The 17,989-nt window shown below is 37.0% G+C and overlaps 1 protein-coding gene across 1 annotated transcript in view; it reads left to right on the forward strand.

Annotated features, from left to right (window-relative positions):
• The window catches only part of LOC124795625 (macrophage mannose receptor 1-like), a 64,180-nt gene extending 52,000 nt beyond the window's left edge, over positions 1 to 12,180 (forward strand). The window contains exon 5 of the mRNA XM_047259696.1: positions 11,941 to 12,180. Coding sequence (XP_047115652.1) covers positions 11,941 to 12,122 — 182 coding nt within the window. The 3' untranslated portion in view covers positions 12,123 to 12,180. The remainder of the gene's footprint in view (positions 1 to 11,940) is intronic.
• The last annotated feature ends 5,809 nt before the right edge of the window (positions 12,181 to 17,989 follow it).

The raw sequence follows: 17,989 nt of genomic DNA on the forward strand, positions 1-17,989 counted from the left end.
GAACACTCTTCCACACAAGCGACAAACCCTCCATCCATCCCTCTCCCCTCGCAGACGTCACTTTCCTTTCCTCTGACTTTTGGTAAGACATTTAAAAACAAATATACATCTAGGGATTACACAAATGGTTTGCATTTTCTTTTAAAATAAGTCTACAAGGACATCCCGCTGTGACAGAAGCAAATTTCTGAATTTTATTCCAGTGCTAAAAATTGAAAGAAACAATCACATCCATTTAAGATCATTTCTGATGTGTTTAAAAGCTTGTAGTGAAAGCAGAACAGACTAAGCCTGTTGTATTGTAAAAAACGTACCACCTATTAAACTAAGTGGAAAGAATGGAAACAAAATTTCTGTTACTCTTTTACTTTAATAACAGAACTTTTTCATTCTGCAGTTTACAAATTATTTCACTTTCCAACAAAAAAATTTGGATTAAAAAACGGTATCTAATTTTATATTTATATGTTAAAGATGTGATACTGTTTACTGTGTAACCAGAATGTTACATGTACAGAAAACTCACCAATAAGATATTAAATTTTAGATTTGTTGTACATAAAAGTAGTAAGTAAACATTATTATGCATGCAACTGAAAAAGAAAGATATAAAATAAGAAAAGGCAACCACTCACCTACAGAGGACTGGTGTAACGAGTATAGAAACACATAAAAGGAAACAGTCTTCACACTAGTTTTTGAGCTCTTGCAAGAGAAGAAAGCTAGGGTGAATACTGTTCTCTGTTACATGTTTCTATACTCCACACACCAGTCCTTGATAGGTGAGTGGTTGCCCTTTCCTTATTTTACATGTTGTCCCATTCAAGAATTTCCATTATTGGTATGAAAAAGAAAATGTAAATTTGCGTAGAATACAAAAAAGAAATATTCTATTACTGATAATAATATTATTTCCATTTTTCCATCTGAAATTGCCACAGTTGTTCAGTACATGCACTGAATGTTTTTCCTATGGATAAAAACATTGTACTGTGACTTTTCTAGATTTTCACTTACAAAAATCTTTCAAATTCATATCTAAATCTATTGATTTTGAGGTATTGCTTCCAGTGGCTAAAGTTGACAGTCCACGCAATCTTCTTGAGAACATTTTGTCCTAAGATGTGTATATCAACCGGAGTTTTGGTAACTCCTTTCAGCACTTGCAACAGATGTGGGCTAAAACTGGAGGATTTATGAACTTACAAAACTATTGGGAAAAAATGTCAGTAAACTTGCTTTTGGTAATATAATTTAATGAATATCATGCAGGACTTAACAGCTGGAAGAAAAGGGCTCTAACATCAAAACTTCATTATTTAGTTCTTTTCGACTGATGTTACATTCATCACTATCACTTGACAGCCTCAGAGCTATGTGTGTGTGTCTTTTATGTATCCACCATCCCACTTCTGCAAATCATGAATATCATATTGAAAGTTTGAAGCTCTTACTATGACTGACTGCAAACGCACATCTATCTTTTAGTGGGCAGATAGTCATATCAACAGTAAGACAGTAAAACTTAGTTTAAAGAAACATTGTGTTTCCTCTTCACCATAGGTTCATTATTAGTCCCACAGGTAAATCTTTTCTTCACTCTCTTGGGATGAGATTTCTATCCTTTTTTCAAGTTTATCAGCAAGCAATTTTGCACTATTAAAGTCCTCTTCTTACATCATCACCATCATCAAAAACTGCCGACACTTTCAACTAGATCCAAAGCACTCAGTAAGTTTACAGCAACTCTTTAGAGAACTCTGTTGGCGTGGTTGATTCCAACATTATTTCATATCAACAATGAAATCAGAATTTTTGTACCTCTCTTGCAATACTAGTGGTACTGTTCCCTCCAAAAGTATCTACTTTAGACTCTTCGCTAGCTTCTTAAACAGCATCGCACACTTATTGAGTGTAGTAGCTTAAGAGGCTCCTAGGCATTTATTCAGCTTCCCCAATAGGTACCACCAATAAGTCATACAATATTATTAGATAAATGCTTCTTCAGAATGCTCCATTGATAGGTAGATACAGAAAAGAAATTGAAAACTCCTTAAAATGTATTGAGAAAGTTGACAGCAACAGGACGTAATAGCACAGTATCATTCATGACAAGGTGTAACAAATGTCCTTCATATGGAACAGAAATGCTCAGGGGTTAGAGTCTTCAAGTCTTTTTTGAACTTCTACCCTTTCCCTGTCATACCTGAACCATTGTTCTATCCCTAGTCTCGCTTAGTTTTTCAAAGGAATTATCCATTTTATAATCTTGTTCAAGAGAACATTGGTCAGACATTTGTCAGTAGTATCTGCACCTGGAATAAAGCCAAGGAAGTGTTCATTGATGATTATTTCTTTGGCATGCTCTGTCTAACAAACAAATGACCATTAAAATTTCTTCTGTGTGTTTCACATTAGGAATAAAGTATAAAATGATTGATTAGTTAAGTTCTTTTGAAGTGTAATCTAGAATACATGTTGATAACAGAGTGATAAATGCTATTTTGTCCAATAATGAGATGTTTGAAGATTTGTACACACTATATACACATTTTGCACTCACAAGCAGCCACTTGAGCTTTAAACCTGCCCTGCTTAGATTTATATTTATAATCTTACTGCTGACAATTTCAGAGTTTAGCCAGCTTTCTGTACTTGGTATTCTGTGACTTCAATTATTATGAGTTCTGTACTGATGTTGATTAACAGACTCCTAGTCTTTTGCATTTATTTCCTCTTGACATGGGTCACAGCAGGCTCCTCAACATGTGATGTGTGCCACACGGGATCAGTTTCAGTATCAATGGAAGATGCAACTACAAACTTGTTGGTATGGAGTAAGTGTAGTATCTTGAATTCTCCCAAGTCCATGCCTCCCCTGTACAGGATCGCTACAGCCCCTAAAGCTACCTGGAAGTTTGTATGTACAACTTTAGTTTTGTATAGGTATGCTCACTGAAGGACGTGTAAAGAAAGTAATTGGAACACAGTATCACAGACTATACACTAACACAACATCATGCTACAGCAGTTGACTTTGTATGAGTTATGTCTCTATCACAATTGTAAACTGTCAAACTTTTCTAAGAACAAACTGGTTGATGACCGGGGAAAAAGTGTAATTGTAGCACTAACCATATGTACTGCAATTAAGAGGAAACTATTTTCTGAACAAGACATTGCTGCCCATGTTTGTGGAGTACAGTATACACTGTAGTTCACAGTTATCAATTTACTATGAAATATGACAATCACACATCAGTAGGTATATATTGAAACTGGGGAGAAAGGCTGTCTGAATGAGGTTGTTACTGCTGGCAATTGGAGATAGTCCCAATTTAGTTTTCAGCTGATGGTTTAGTTTTAATTTTCTGCGTCACCTGTGGACATTTAAAAAAGGCTCAAATGACAGACACAAATTTTAAATTAATATGTGAAAGATAATGGGAGAATGTCACAAAGACAATACAACCTGGAATTTTGGCACAAATTTATATAACGCACAGGGTTCTAATCATTCACATACGAGAACCATGAAGTCAGCTTAAATGTCTGCAACGTGCATGAAGTTTCCACTAACCTAGACAATTTAGTGACAACTTCTACACAAGCATACCAAAGGAGAACACTTCATGTTTGAGTTCTGTTTATAGCGCCAAATATCAGGTGGAATTTATTTAATATATTTCTCTACATTACCTTCGATTTGTTATGGTAAAATGAAAGTCTCTAGCTCTATGTGGTACACAGAAATCTGTTAGTTCAGAGAATCCTTAATTCATGTTGTTTTCAGAAAACTATTTTATATCTTTCAAGATGATAGAGAGCAGCTATCAGACATCATTTCCATTCTAGCTTCATTAAAGCAAATCCAGATTTCGCATAGTAGGCTGTATAGAAGGGACTGCTTGGTAGGGAAGTCTAGCCACCCACGGTCGTCGCATCTGCAGTAATGAGCAGTCCCTCTCAAAATATATCGAGGGTCTCACTGAAGCCTTCACTGACCGTAATTATCCTCCCAACCTTGTACAAAAACAAATCTCCCGTGCCTTATCTTTCCAGTCTCCCACCACCTCCCAAAGTCCAGCCACAGAGGAACATTCCCCTCGTAACTCAGTACCATTCGGGACTGGAGCAACTGAATTACATTCTCTGCCAGGGTTTGGATTACCTCTCATCATGTCCTGAAATGAGAAATGTCCTGCCCACTATCCTTCCCATCCCTCCTACCGTGGTATTCCACCGTCCACCCAACCCACACAATATACTCGTCCATCCTTACACAACACCCCAATCCCCTACCTCATGGCTCATACCCCTGTAATAGACCTAGACGCAAGACCTGTCTCATACATCCTCCTACCACCACCTACTCAAGTCCGGTCACTAACGTCACCTATCCCATCAAAGGCAAGGCTACCTGTGAAACCAGTCATGTGATTTACAAGCTAAGCTTCAACCTCTGTGCTGAATTCTATGTAGGCATGGCAACCAACAAGCTGTCTGTCGGCATGAACGGCCACCGACAAACTGTGGCCAAGAAACAAGTGGACTACCCGGTTGGTGAACACGCTGCCAAACATGATATCCCTCATCTTAATGACTGCTTCACAGCCTGTGCCATATGGATCCTTCCCACCAACACCAGCTTTTCGGAATTGCGCAGGTGGGAACTTTCCCTGCAATACATCCTACGTTCCCGTAACCCTCCTGGCCTCAACCTTCGTTAAGTCACTGTCCACACCCATCCAGCCCCCTCCCTGTTCCCATTCCAGCACTACACAGCCGTCATTTCACCGTGACACCCAGTCTTTTAATTTCTTTTATTTCTCTCCTTTCTGCTACTTACCCCCTCCCCCCTCCGTACCTTCTCTCCTTCCCTCCGTCTAAACGGCAACACTTGACTGTCCACCACTCCAAACATACTATCCCTCCCCCTCCCCGCCCCAGCCTCCCCCTTACCCCCACCCAGTCGCCACTCCCAACATGTACTGGTGCTGCTGTTCGCAGTGTGGTCTCAGCTCTCTGAGACTGCAGATGTGTGTGCAAGTTGCATTTATATATGTGTGTGTGTGTGTGTGTGTGTGTGTGTGTGTGTGTGTGTGTGTGTGTGTGTGTGTGTGTGTGTCTTCTGCTGACAAAGACCTTAATGGCCGAAATGCTATAAAATGGTATATATGTTTCATTAACACCACTGATGTTATTTTATTTCAATAAAGTGAAACCCATTTGGTGACAAAAATACGCATTTCATTCGATCACAAGAATGTTTTAAAACACCTTCACTGCTTTCAGAAATAACCTCAGAAAAAAGTACGCCTCTTGAAAGAAATGTATAAGGTGGGGAAGAGTTGTGTAAACTGACACTATAGGTGACCACCAATAAAATGTTGGTTCTACTATGTTCGTTACTGTCAGTTATTACCCACTTTGTTATGTCTATTATTCTACAGGTATTGTACGATTTTTCTTTCCAGAAATACATGAGTATAAACTACCAGCAACTGCCACAATTTTCTTCTTCTTATCGTCCACACTTTCTAATACATAAACTACTTTCGAAGTGCCAAAAAGTAATGGAATAAATAAAATTTCTATAAAACACTGCACTGTACAATGTACTTGTGGTGACACAGTTGCAATTCCTGAAATCCATTGCCTTTGGTCTGCGGCCTGCTGAGGAGCACCACAGTCCTGGGTCCATGGATAAACCATGAAAATCTGCCACATTGTACCACACACAGACAGACCCTGCCTGTGGGCAGATCAGTGAGATTAGATCCAACAGGCAAGGCTGGCACATTAGTGGGAAACTACAGGCTTCAGATTGGCAGGCCCGATCCGTTAGATGCCCACAGAAATGGCCTGCAGTTTTGGCATGTCATGGTAGTCCATTCGTGTGGCCAGCTATTCACATGTCACAGACACCATATTGATGAAATGAGACTGCGGTGATCACCCAGACAACAGATAACTTGCACAAATACTCTGAGAATCAACACCAATGAAGATAAGTAGCAACTCATGGCAAAGAGGGTTGCTCAGACACAGACAGGCACATATAAAAGACTATCACACACTCACAATTTCTGGCCATAGCCTTTGTCAGAAAACAAAAGCGCACACACATTCGCACAATCACTGGACGCAACTCATGCACACACAACTGCTGTAACTGGCCACTTCATCAACAATCTCTGGACACCTCCCTGTCTCTCATCGGCAGCTGCTAGGCTAGCAGCAAGTAGTAGTGGCAGCTCTGACTGCAAGCTAAGGGGAGGGGTGGGAAGGAGAGAAGCAGTAAGAATGAGAGTGTAGGGAAGAGGCGCACTTACTCAGCTATGCCCAGCCAGTGACAAAGCATGGAAACTCAGTAAACAAACAGTTTCGTGCTACTGAGACAAAAAATGAGATTTTTTCCAGTGTTTCTTTTTTTTCAAATTTCCCTGATACATTTGAAATTCCCTGATTTCCAAAACTTGTGGTGACTCTGGTTATTATATACCAGATATATCTCCCACAACTTGCCAGGGAAATTTTAACTAGTGTTTCAGCATGTATTTGCAATTTTGCTTTGTTGCAATGTGTTGCTGGATCCAGCCCAAACAAATACTGATTATCAAGTCTTTCATGCAACAGCCACTGTTGACATAAAGCACTGGTTTGTCTTCGTTGCAAACAAAAAGATTTTTCAATCAAAATTTTACAGGCTGATTTGATAGAGCATCTCAAATTAGTCTAGTGTGATTTTCTTTTTATCAATATGTATTAATGGGGTAAGTAAAACATAAAGAATAACCAGTACTCTAGCAGCGATACCGCCACCCCGGCTCATGCTGACTGCTAACATAATGCTGTATAGCTGCTCTGTCACTGAGGTTATTCTTCACATTTTACTGTCCCTGTTAATACATATCGGCAAAATGAATATTACACTAGACTAATTTGGTACCGCTCTATCAAATGAGCTCGTAAAATTTTGCTTTAAAGATAATTCTGTTTGTACTGGGAAACAAACTGTCACTTTCTGTAGATGCTAGGTGTCACATGAAAGACGTGATGGGCCGTATTTGTTTGGGCTGACTCCAGCAACACACTGCAAAAACAAAATCACAGATATCTACCAAAACACCAAATAAAACGCGCCTGATGACTTAGGGCAGACATACTTTGAATATCTGTATGTGTGTATTATTCGTATGTGTGTAGATATATGCAGAAGTGTGTATTTGTACATACAATTATCAACCTGAACATTATGACCACCTACCTAATAGCCAGTACCTCCACCTTTGGCATGGATAACAGAAGCAACACATCATGGCTTGGAAGCAATGAGGCCTTCGTGGGTCGCTGGAGGGAGTTGGCACTATTTCTGCACACACAAGTCACCTAATTCTTGTAAATTCCGGGGAGGGAGGGTAATGAGCTTTGACACCAAGTTTAGTAACATCCCAGATGTGTTCAATTGGGTTCAGATCTGGTGAGTTGTGGGGTCAGAACATCAACTGGAACTCGCCACTGTGTTCCTTGAACCACTCCATCACACTCCCGGGATTGTGAAATGGCCGATTACACTGCTGAAAAATGCCACTGCCATCAGGAAACATGATCACCGTGAAGTGGTGTTTGTGGTCTGCAACCCGTGTATGATACTCCTTGGCCCTCATGATGCCTTGCGCAAGCTCCACTGGACTCATGGATGCTCATGTTAATTTTCGCCAGAGCATAATGGAGTCACCACCACCTAGCCTTTGTCCTGTAGTGCAGGTGTCAAGGAGCTGCTCCCCTGGAAGACAATGGGTGTGTGACCTCCTATCAGCGTGATGAAGAAATTATCAGGATTCATCAGACCATGACAATGGTCACGGGTCCATTCCAGTTGTAGTTGCCAAAGTCGTTATGTTAACACTGGCACATTCATGGGTCGTTAGCTGTGGAAGCCCATTGTTAGGAGTGTTCAGTGCACTGTGTGTTTAGACACAGTTGTATTCTACCCAGCATTAAAGTCTGATGTTAGTTCTGCCACAGAGCACTGCCTGTTCTGTTTTACCAGTCTGCCCAGCCTATGACGTCTGACGCCCATAATGAGGGGTGGCCACCCAACCCCATGAAGTCTGGATATGGTTTCACCATGTGTTAAATACACTCACCTCAGCAATTCTTTAATACCAGACAAGTCATGCAGTTTCCAAAAACACTTGCGCCAAAACTCCAGGCCATCACAAGTTTCCCTCGGTCAAACTCAGAAGGATCACGTGACTTCCCCATTCTAAACACAGATGGCATGGTTACTGATACTACATGCACCATGTGTGTGTCTTGACTAGCAGTCATTCCTTGCCAGGTGATGCTGCTGTTGCCTGGATGTGTTTATATCGGTAGTAGGTCAGTGGTCATAAAGTCCTGCTGTAAATTTATTTCAATATTTAATCTCTATTCACAGAATGTCTAACAATTATGGTCATACACACACTTTTCACACATTACTGTGTGTCTGGTGAAAGTACAAGAAAACAGGACATGAGGACAAAGTGTGATTAATTATTATTATTAAATTAAATTATTATTAAATAAATTTGCAGCAGTCTTTGAAAACGTTACAGAAATGGCTCATTACCTACACAGCTCACTATTAGCCCATAAACAGAAATTGCTTTGACCAAAAAAATATACAAATAGTGCTCTTTTTGTTCAGACATTACTCTTCCTCTTATGGAGCACATTTGCAGTTGTATACATAGCATCACTTACTTTTTGTGATACACCCTTCACAGTCCCTGAAAACACAGCTTTGTTAGAGGCCATCAGATCCCAACAATTGATCATTTTTGTCCTGTCAATGCTACTTCACAACAGCAAGACTGAGCACTCATATTTCCTGCTAAGTCACAGCGAGCCTTACACTCTTGCACACTTTTGTAAGAGAGAACAGATCAACAAGTAGAAAGCAATCTCTGTCTCTTCATATACCTACATATACATCGAAATCTACATCTATACTCTGAAGCTACTGTGAAGTGCATGGTTGAGGATATCTCCCTTGCACTAGTTATTAGGATTTCCTCCCATACCATTCACATACTCAGCATGGGAAGAACGACTATTTAAATGCTTCTGTGTGTACTGTAATTAATCTTGTCCTCACAATCCCTAAGTGAGCATTGAGTATGGGATTGTATTACATTCCAAGAATAACTTTGTAAGTAGGCTTTCTCAGGAGAGCATATGTCTGACTTCAAGAGTCTGCCAGTTCAGTTTCTTCAGCGTCACTGTGGCACTCACACACACATCAAACAAACCTGTGACCATGTGTGTTGCACTTCTCTGTATACATTCAGTATCCCCTACTATTCCTACTTGGTATGGGCTCTACACACCTGAGCCATATTCCAGAACAGGTTGCATGAATGATTTGTAAACAATCACCTTTGTAGACAAATTGAATTTCCCCAGTATTCTACCAATGAAATGAAGTCTACCACCTGCTTTTGCCACAACTGAGCATATGCGATCATTCAATCATTCAATTTTGTCACCCTACAAAGTATTACACCCAGGTATTTGTGGAAGTTGGACAATTCTGGCTGTGACTCATTGATATTATAGTCATACGACACTACATTTTTTAATTTTGTTAAGTGCCCCATTTTATATTTCTAAATATTTGAAACAACTTGTAAATCCTTGGACCACTTTGAAATCTTTTCAAGATCAGACTGAATACACACACAGCTTCTTTGGGACAATATTTCACAACAGATAACTGTCATTTGCAAAAACTCTGAGGTTACTCTTAATATTATCCTCAAGATCATTAATAAAGAATATGAACACTAAGGGTACCAACACACCTCTCTGGGCCACATCCGAAGCTGTTTCTACATCTGAAGACAATTCTCCATCCACGACAACATACTGCACCCTCCCTACCTTAAGATCCTCAATCCAGTCATAAATTTTGTTTGATACCTCATGATCATACTTTTGTCAATAAGTGTAGATGTGGTACTGAGTCAAAAAATTTTCAGAAATCAGGAAGTACTGCATCTACCTGACTGTCTTCTTCAGAAACTTTTGTGTCATGTGAGAAAACTGTGAATTGGGTTTTACATGATCAATGCTTTTGGAATTCATGCTGGTTGACATGGAGGATGTCTTTCTGCTTGACATACCTTATTATGTTTGAGTTGAGAATATGTCCTAAGATTCTACAATAAATTGATGTCAAGGATATTGGGCAGTAGTTTTGTGGATCCCTTCTGCTAGCAAACTGGTGTCACCTGTGCTTTCTTTGAACTACTGGGCATAATTTTTTCTTTGTGGGATCTGCAATAGATTACAGTTAGAAGAGGGGTAACTCACATCATAAATTCAGTATAGAATCTGATTGGGATTCCATTGGGCCCCAGAGCTTTGTTACATTTTAATAATTTCAGCTGTTTCTCAAGACCACTGACATTAACACTTATTTCACTCATCTTTTCAGTGGTATGAGGATTAAGTTGGGGCAGTTTCTAGGGTTTTCTTTTGTAAAGGAACATTTGAAAATGGAATTAAGCACTTCCGCTTTTGCTTTGCTAACCTCGATTTCAATTTTCAATCATGAACAACTGGTCACTCACTTTGATGTCACTAAGAAGCCTTTACATACAACCAGAATTTCTTTGGGATCTGTGAAAGATCATTTGGCAATATTCTGTTATGGTAGTCATTGAAGTCATCACACATTGCTCTATTGACAGCCAAAACCATTTAATTCAGCCTCTTTTATCTACTATAGCATTATGCTTTGTTTTGCACCTATTATGCAGTAGACTCTGTTTCTTTAGAAGTTTCTTTATGGTGACTGTACACTATCCAGTGCGTGGCCAGCTATCATTTTAAACTTGGGCCATAGTTCCCCTACATGCTCCTGCACTTCGTTGAAAGTTTTAAGTACCTCATTGAGATATGACATACTCACAGAACTCTAGTGGTAGAAAGGAAGCCAATATACCTCTGACATAAAAGCAGTGCCTTTATTTCTAATGTAAGCAAACCTCAACAGTAGACTCATATTTGCTCTATCTCTGATGGCTATGGATCATACAATAACAAAGTTGATTGAAATTTACATGCTATTCTTCAGCAAAATAATGATTCTAGTTGAACAATTATTAACAATGACTTACAGTCTAGATGTAAACAGTTAACATTTACATGTCATTTTGGACAGAGTAATTCTTGTCACATTTAAAGACGTTGACACTGAAACATATGATGGATTTTAAACAAAAACATGTGTCAGACATGACTCCAAGACCAAGTATTTGTCTGGTTATATTCAAACCAATACTGTCATGCAAGACGTATCATTTTTTTGTTTACAGTTTTATTTAATATACAGGAAATGAGAATCAGGATGGCCGTAATAGGATTTGACTCCTACAGTTGCCTAATGTGTTCTCAGAGCATTTAACGCACCACATCATTCATTTCATTTATATTACTGAATTGTATTTTGAACTTTGAAGTCACTGGAGAATAATCCCATGCAGCCAAAGTACAAAAATACAAAGCAGCCAATGTGCACCCATCATTATCTCAAACATAAGTGATCTGCAGAATTCATTTCTTCTATGGTTCAATGATATAACAAGTATTGCCAAATAACTTCACGACATTCTCCAAATAAATAAATTCACAGTTTATACAAATATGTGGCATAGCATACAGCCATTGTTATAAAATAGACATTTTATACATTTTTTTATTATACATCTTAAAATACATTTTGATAACTATTACTACTAATTTTCATAATTCACTTATCTCTAACTGCTAAGCAAAAGAGGTCACCATCATGTCAAAGTATTTTACTGTCATTTATATCTAGGTTCTCTATAAGATAACTTTTAAATGACATTTTAAATTTTCTATGTGCTAATAAATTAACAGGTGAGCCATTATCAACTACAGGCTACCATCGTTGGTGGTCTGTGAGCAGTCCTGACAACCTGGGCTATAGCAGCATAAGTGCAGGTGAAGACTGTGGTTCTGTTCATCGCAATGGTGGCTTGAATGACATTTCGTGCTACATGAAACATGCTTTTTTCTGTGAGCAGGAGTTGCTGGAATAAGTTTTCACGGTTAATTTATGTAAAAAAGAGAGCTATCTCACGTTTTCACTGGTGTTGGACTATTTCTATGAACACAAAGAAATGATTTATTTTCTTTTTTAAAAAATTCTGATCAGCAGAGCAATCAGAACGCTTTATTCATGTTTTGCAGTTCAAATTTTCAAATTGCAAACTGTGAGCTGAAGCATCGTATCTACTGATGGGAATCATTATCACAACAGCTCACTTCAAAGCAATTTAACCAATAAAACTTAATTCTGCCAATTTAAAAAGAATGCTGTATGGTCTGATAAGAAAGTAGACAAGCCACATCTCACAGCTTTTGGGGGCAATGAAGGTGGAATTTAGTTGCGTAGACAAGTGTTCTAAGTGTCTGCAGCACCACTGTGGTTGCGAATGTACAAAATTCAGACAGACATTTTTCGTGGAACCAATATGGAACGGTAGGAAAAAGCACCAATTTATTTCTACATATAAGTAAGTCTTGAAAGTAAAATGTCAGAAAGGGCAATGGAGAGAGAAAGGAAATAGTCAACAAGGAGTTTCTGACAGTGAAATTAATTTGTAATAGTCACTCACAGAACAAGTAAACAGCTGAATTTGACTTTCAGTAACAAAAGTGATGATCAGTGCACTGAAATACTGGGAGACTTGGTTGTGACTAAGCACAAATCCCACAAATGTTATTCACTGACATATACACCACAAAGTAGTTATCAGAATAAGAAACAAAAGTTATTCTTAATGATCCTTCTACCTCTCATCATTAACATTGCTTGTGAAATGAATTTTCTATTGTGATATTTATCTTTCAAAAAACAAATAATAATATTTCTGTCACTTAGACATATGTGGGTAATTTTCTGCCATCTTATGTAAATGCTTCCTTATTTACTTCTAATATAATATATTTGCTACAGATTATTTTTTATACTGAATTAAAAAATGTAGAGGCAGATCTAAGTTGTTATGACTGGTAACTGCATTAATAGTTAACCATTTATGAACCTTATGTTGATAGTTTTTAGGTCTACACTATTGTGTTTTATAAATGTAGAGCTTTGTAGAGAATGCTTAACAAGTGTTGTAACTATTATTTGTGTTTTACAAATCCAAGGTATACAATCCCTAATGATAATATAGCCTGTTTTCTATATCTATGTAATGGCTGAAATATTTTACATGTTTATTACAACCACTTTAATTGTGTAATTATTATGTACTGCTGTACAGTCAACAGATAAACATGTAACCAGGCCATCTGCTGTGCTTACCAAATTGGTCTCAGTCAGCAGAAGAATAGAATTGTATTTGGTACTAGTCACATATTTACAAGAGCAAAGTCTACTTTTAAATATTACATAATATGTTTTAAAGATGTGAATTAATGCTTACCTCACATCAAAGTCAGAAGCAACTAACAGAGGACTTGGATCTGAAAAGACATTCTTGTTTTGTTGGTTCTTTTATGAAAATGAGTAATCATCAGGATTAGCATATCTATTAACTGGTCATTACAAAATTTACATATGCCCACACTCCATTCTACTGCCCCTCCAGCATTTGAAGAAGGGATCTTAAAAAAAACTGCCAACTTTCTTCACTGGCCCCTATTCATCACTTGTTACAAATCCAATTCATCATTCTAATGCTGCTCACTTAACAGCAAAAGTATGAAAGTTTCTCCTCTTTAACAGAGTGAGAAACAATGTGAAATCTTGTTGTACACATCTTCCTGTTCCTATGGAGGGAAAAAACACCCTCAAACACTGGACACAAAAGTAAGTTAAATATTCTATCTAGGCAGGCAATTCTTAAAACAGATGATTCTGGAAAATGAATGTCACTAGCAGTTCCCTTGTTTTCTTTTTCCCCATTATTTCTTCTGAAAACTTTATTTTATTCCTCTTTTTCACATAAATGATCCTTTCTTTTTGTGCATTTAAATTTTTATAAAGTTAATTTCCTGTGGTCTGGTAGCAAGTACTGTGGACAGATTTACAGTTGCATGTTTCTGGTTTTCACAGCTGCAGTCAGATTCCACAAAATTATCCTCTCTTGTGGAACACGTCATATCATAAAGTACCAAACCAAGATTGTGGACACTACTGTAAATGGCTTAAATGGTTCAAAATTTTGCAGCATGATGCATTTTACAACCCAAAAGAATTTCGTACAAAGGTTTAAAGTTTTTCACTGGTTGTATTCCCCCCCCCCCCCCCCCCTCCCACACACACACACACACACACACACACACACACAAGTTTCCACCATTTAGTCTTCACATATTCCAAAAGGAATACTGCCATATGGACAGAACTGAATCTGACTTTTGGAGGATGCTGGTGACTTTCAAATCTAGATAAATTGTGGAAGCAGTTTTCATCCATCTGATTTTATTTCCACTGATAACTGGTTTCAGATACAATGATAACTGTAAAGCTGAAACCAGATATCTCTGCAAATAAAATAAAATATGACAAATACATGTAGCTTGTTTGCAAACACCACAAATTAAACATGCACAGCATATTTAGTATGATGATCAATCTCAATGCAAGGGCCCATTTTAAATTAGGCAAAACAAATGACTATTTATATTGTCTTGCTCTATACTGAAAAGAGAAGTAGAATGAGAGGTCTTTTGACTTCATATTTGGACACCATAAGTTTGCCTTCACCACCAGTCTGCATCTTAAACACAATCTGGTAAACTAAAATGAGTGAGCAATCATTTTGTGCTTCAATGGCATAGTCTTCCATGATTTTGAACTTTCCAAATTTGTGTTTAAATTGTTGCACCAATTTTATCTTTCATACCCCATATCTTGAAGTGGAATGTATTTCCGCCATAGGACACACTTGATTTTCTATCCCATTTCCTTCTCTCTGTTTCAGTTTTGTACGCACTGAATTCTGAAAGTCTCCCGCACTTTTTACTATCAGCTACAGCATAACTTCCAAACCTGTAGTAATTTAGATGGTTTTTTTTCCTTTCCATCTATTTTATGGGTTTTAAAAAAGTGGATTTTGAGCCCCGTATAAAGATTTTTAGTATGTGCATGCATAATTAAATGAAATTCCACAATGTTTCAGACTTTTTTACTGCTTCAGAATACAATACATCTGCTTTTGCAGCAGTCTGTTTCGATTGTCATCATTAAAATATCTTTTTGAGTACAATACTTTAAGATTTGTAACAACAGGTTTTACAACAGTGTTTTTCCCTTTTAGGGAATGCATGAATATAATACGATTATTTGATGATTACAACAGTTTTTGAGAAAGACAAAGAACTACTACATAAAAATTGTTTAAATGGTAATATAATACTTATTCTGAACACACAACAAGAATGTCAATACAAAATTTTATTTATATGAGTCAAAATTATATACCACTTCATCTCTAAAATTTAAGTATATGTGTATGTTACAGAGGCATTAACTTTTTGGCATTATATCTGAAAGCTTTAAAATAATTTAACCAGTCACCTTTTGAACATTTAGCCAAATTTGGTTATGATGCAAAAAAGAAAAGGTACACCACTTATGCACAATACTCAGTCTACATTAAGTATGAAAAATGTTGTCAACTGTGCCACTGTTGTAAAGTTAGTCCATAAAAAGGAAGAACCTATGGGTGTAAACTCTTTGAATGCATGAAGTGTGAAAATTATGTTACAAACACTTGCATCATAATTTATGAGTGCAAAGTTAATTTCAAAGAAATATAACTATGAATAACACAACTAATGTCCTCAGTGTATGCTATGAAATGCTCAAAAATAACTGCACTACAATTTGGTTTCTGCTTCTTCCTTCGACTACTTACTTTCAGACATAACATTTATGGAAGCATTCCGTATACAACACCACCATGGAAAGTGTTCACGTTCATGCTGAGTAATATCCATGATTCTAGTTTGATCACCTGATCTTTACTGAAGTTGTGTGATCTGCTACTTTCACATTGTAGTGTGTAGAAAGTGACAGGTTAAAAGGTATAATTAAATGAAGACCCAGGAAATGAATAATATCTATCTAAAAGGCAGAAAACCACAATTAATAACCAAGTCCAGGCAGTCATATAAGCACATAAAATAAAACTTCTTTTGAAAAACACATACAGTTGAAGCATTATGCACCAGTTCTCATGAATCTGGTTAGTTACTGAAATACCATCCGAAAGCAGGACAAACAGTACCGTGACACTTTTTATCTTCTGCTTCCTACAGCTTAATTTACATTCATGCATTGCAAACCCACTCCAAAGTGTTGTGCTAAAATTACCTACGGGTTCTCTCTTTTGAGATACCCAACTTCTTATCCATGTTGTTTTCAACTTTAATTCCTTTTCTCTTCTAATATTATCAATTTGATTTGATTAACATATTCTGTGAGCAAGAGGAAAATGGGTAATGAAAAGATGAAAGGCAGTTAAGTAAAATAGGAAAAAGACTGGCACATGCCTTGGAGGATAAATAAAAGCAAGGACAACAAAAAATATGAGAGCTAAAAAACAATACATGAGAGTACTAGCAGCAGAAACAAAGAATATTGTTATCAGTAACAATAACACAGATCTAGGCCTCCAAATCACCAGAGATGTGATGTAAGAAGAAACTGAAAAATTTTTTCTCCTCTTACATTTTGCTGTGGATGAGATGATTTTTATAGTTATAAATACCAAATCTCACTACAGTTTGTTGAAATTGCAGTAGGTAATTCCTGAGGTAGCATCCACTGTATAAGATTCTTGCTAACCTCTTTACTTGTCCAAGTCCCCATTCCCCATCCCTCCTCCCCAAACCATTTCTTTATCCTTTGCTGATAAATTCAGTTCCTTGTCATTACTCGCCACTTTTAAAACAGAGATGCCTATCTGACTATAGAAGTTGCAGAACAAAGATAGTGAATTACATACATTACAATGCTTTGATACAGTGTACTCCATCATTCAACACTATCTTACAAGGAGATATTTTTGTTTGTACTAGACAATATTTTAAACCTTAGAACACACAATATGAATTTCATTCATAAAAATGTGTCTAGTGGTAGGATATAATTTGTTTATGTGCTTTTACTATCCAACATGATAGATTTCAGATGTGACTGTATACAACCAATCCCTCCCCATTTCTTTTCTAAAAGTAACTATGATGCTGTCACAGACAACCACTCAGATGCTTCATACATTGTATTTTAACTAAAAATAAATACAATAAATATTATTAAATATCCCACCAGTATCATAAAACAAACCTGGTCACCAGCACCTTAGGAATGTTTTCATTTTAAAACATTTAGTTATTAGGTACAATACATTAAAATAAGTTGTTCACCAAATGTATCACATGAGGCACTATCTAAAATAACATTTATATGTACACTGTACTTTTAACTACATTCTACACTGTACATAACAGGCAAAGTGCATCTATGGGCATCATATAATCTTTGGTTATAGTTAATAGCTACAAATACCTGTAAGTAACAAAAAACTTGAGATTTTCTTTAAATTTATGAAAGTTCTTAGGTTTCATAACACCGAGGCTACTGCATGTGAATTAACATCTCAATATTAAACCACATAACAATATATATACAACTTTAAATTTAGAAGTTGGTATGTACACCGTACGTCATAATAGAGATTCCATACCAGTTCATCTAAATGGTTGAAACAAGAAAGATTTAGCAATAAATAATAAGACAAAATAAGTGCACTGTACATGTTATATTCTTCTCCCTAGAAGTAAAAGCTATGTGTAATTGCACATTCCACTTGTTGGTTAATAAACACAAGTTTTATTTACTAAGATTTATGACTCCTCAATAAGTATCACATCAGAACAGATTATC

The sequence above is a fragment of the Schistocerca piceifrons genome, chromosome 4, assembly GCF_021461385.2.
Source record: "Schistocerca piceifrons isolate TAMUIC-IGC-003096 chromosome 4, iqSchPice1.1, whole genome shotgun sequence".
Lineage (NCBI taxonomy): Eukaryota > Metazoa > Arthropoda > Insecta > Orthoptera > Acrididae > Schistocerca > Schistocerca piceifrons.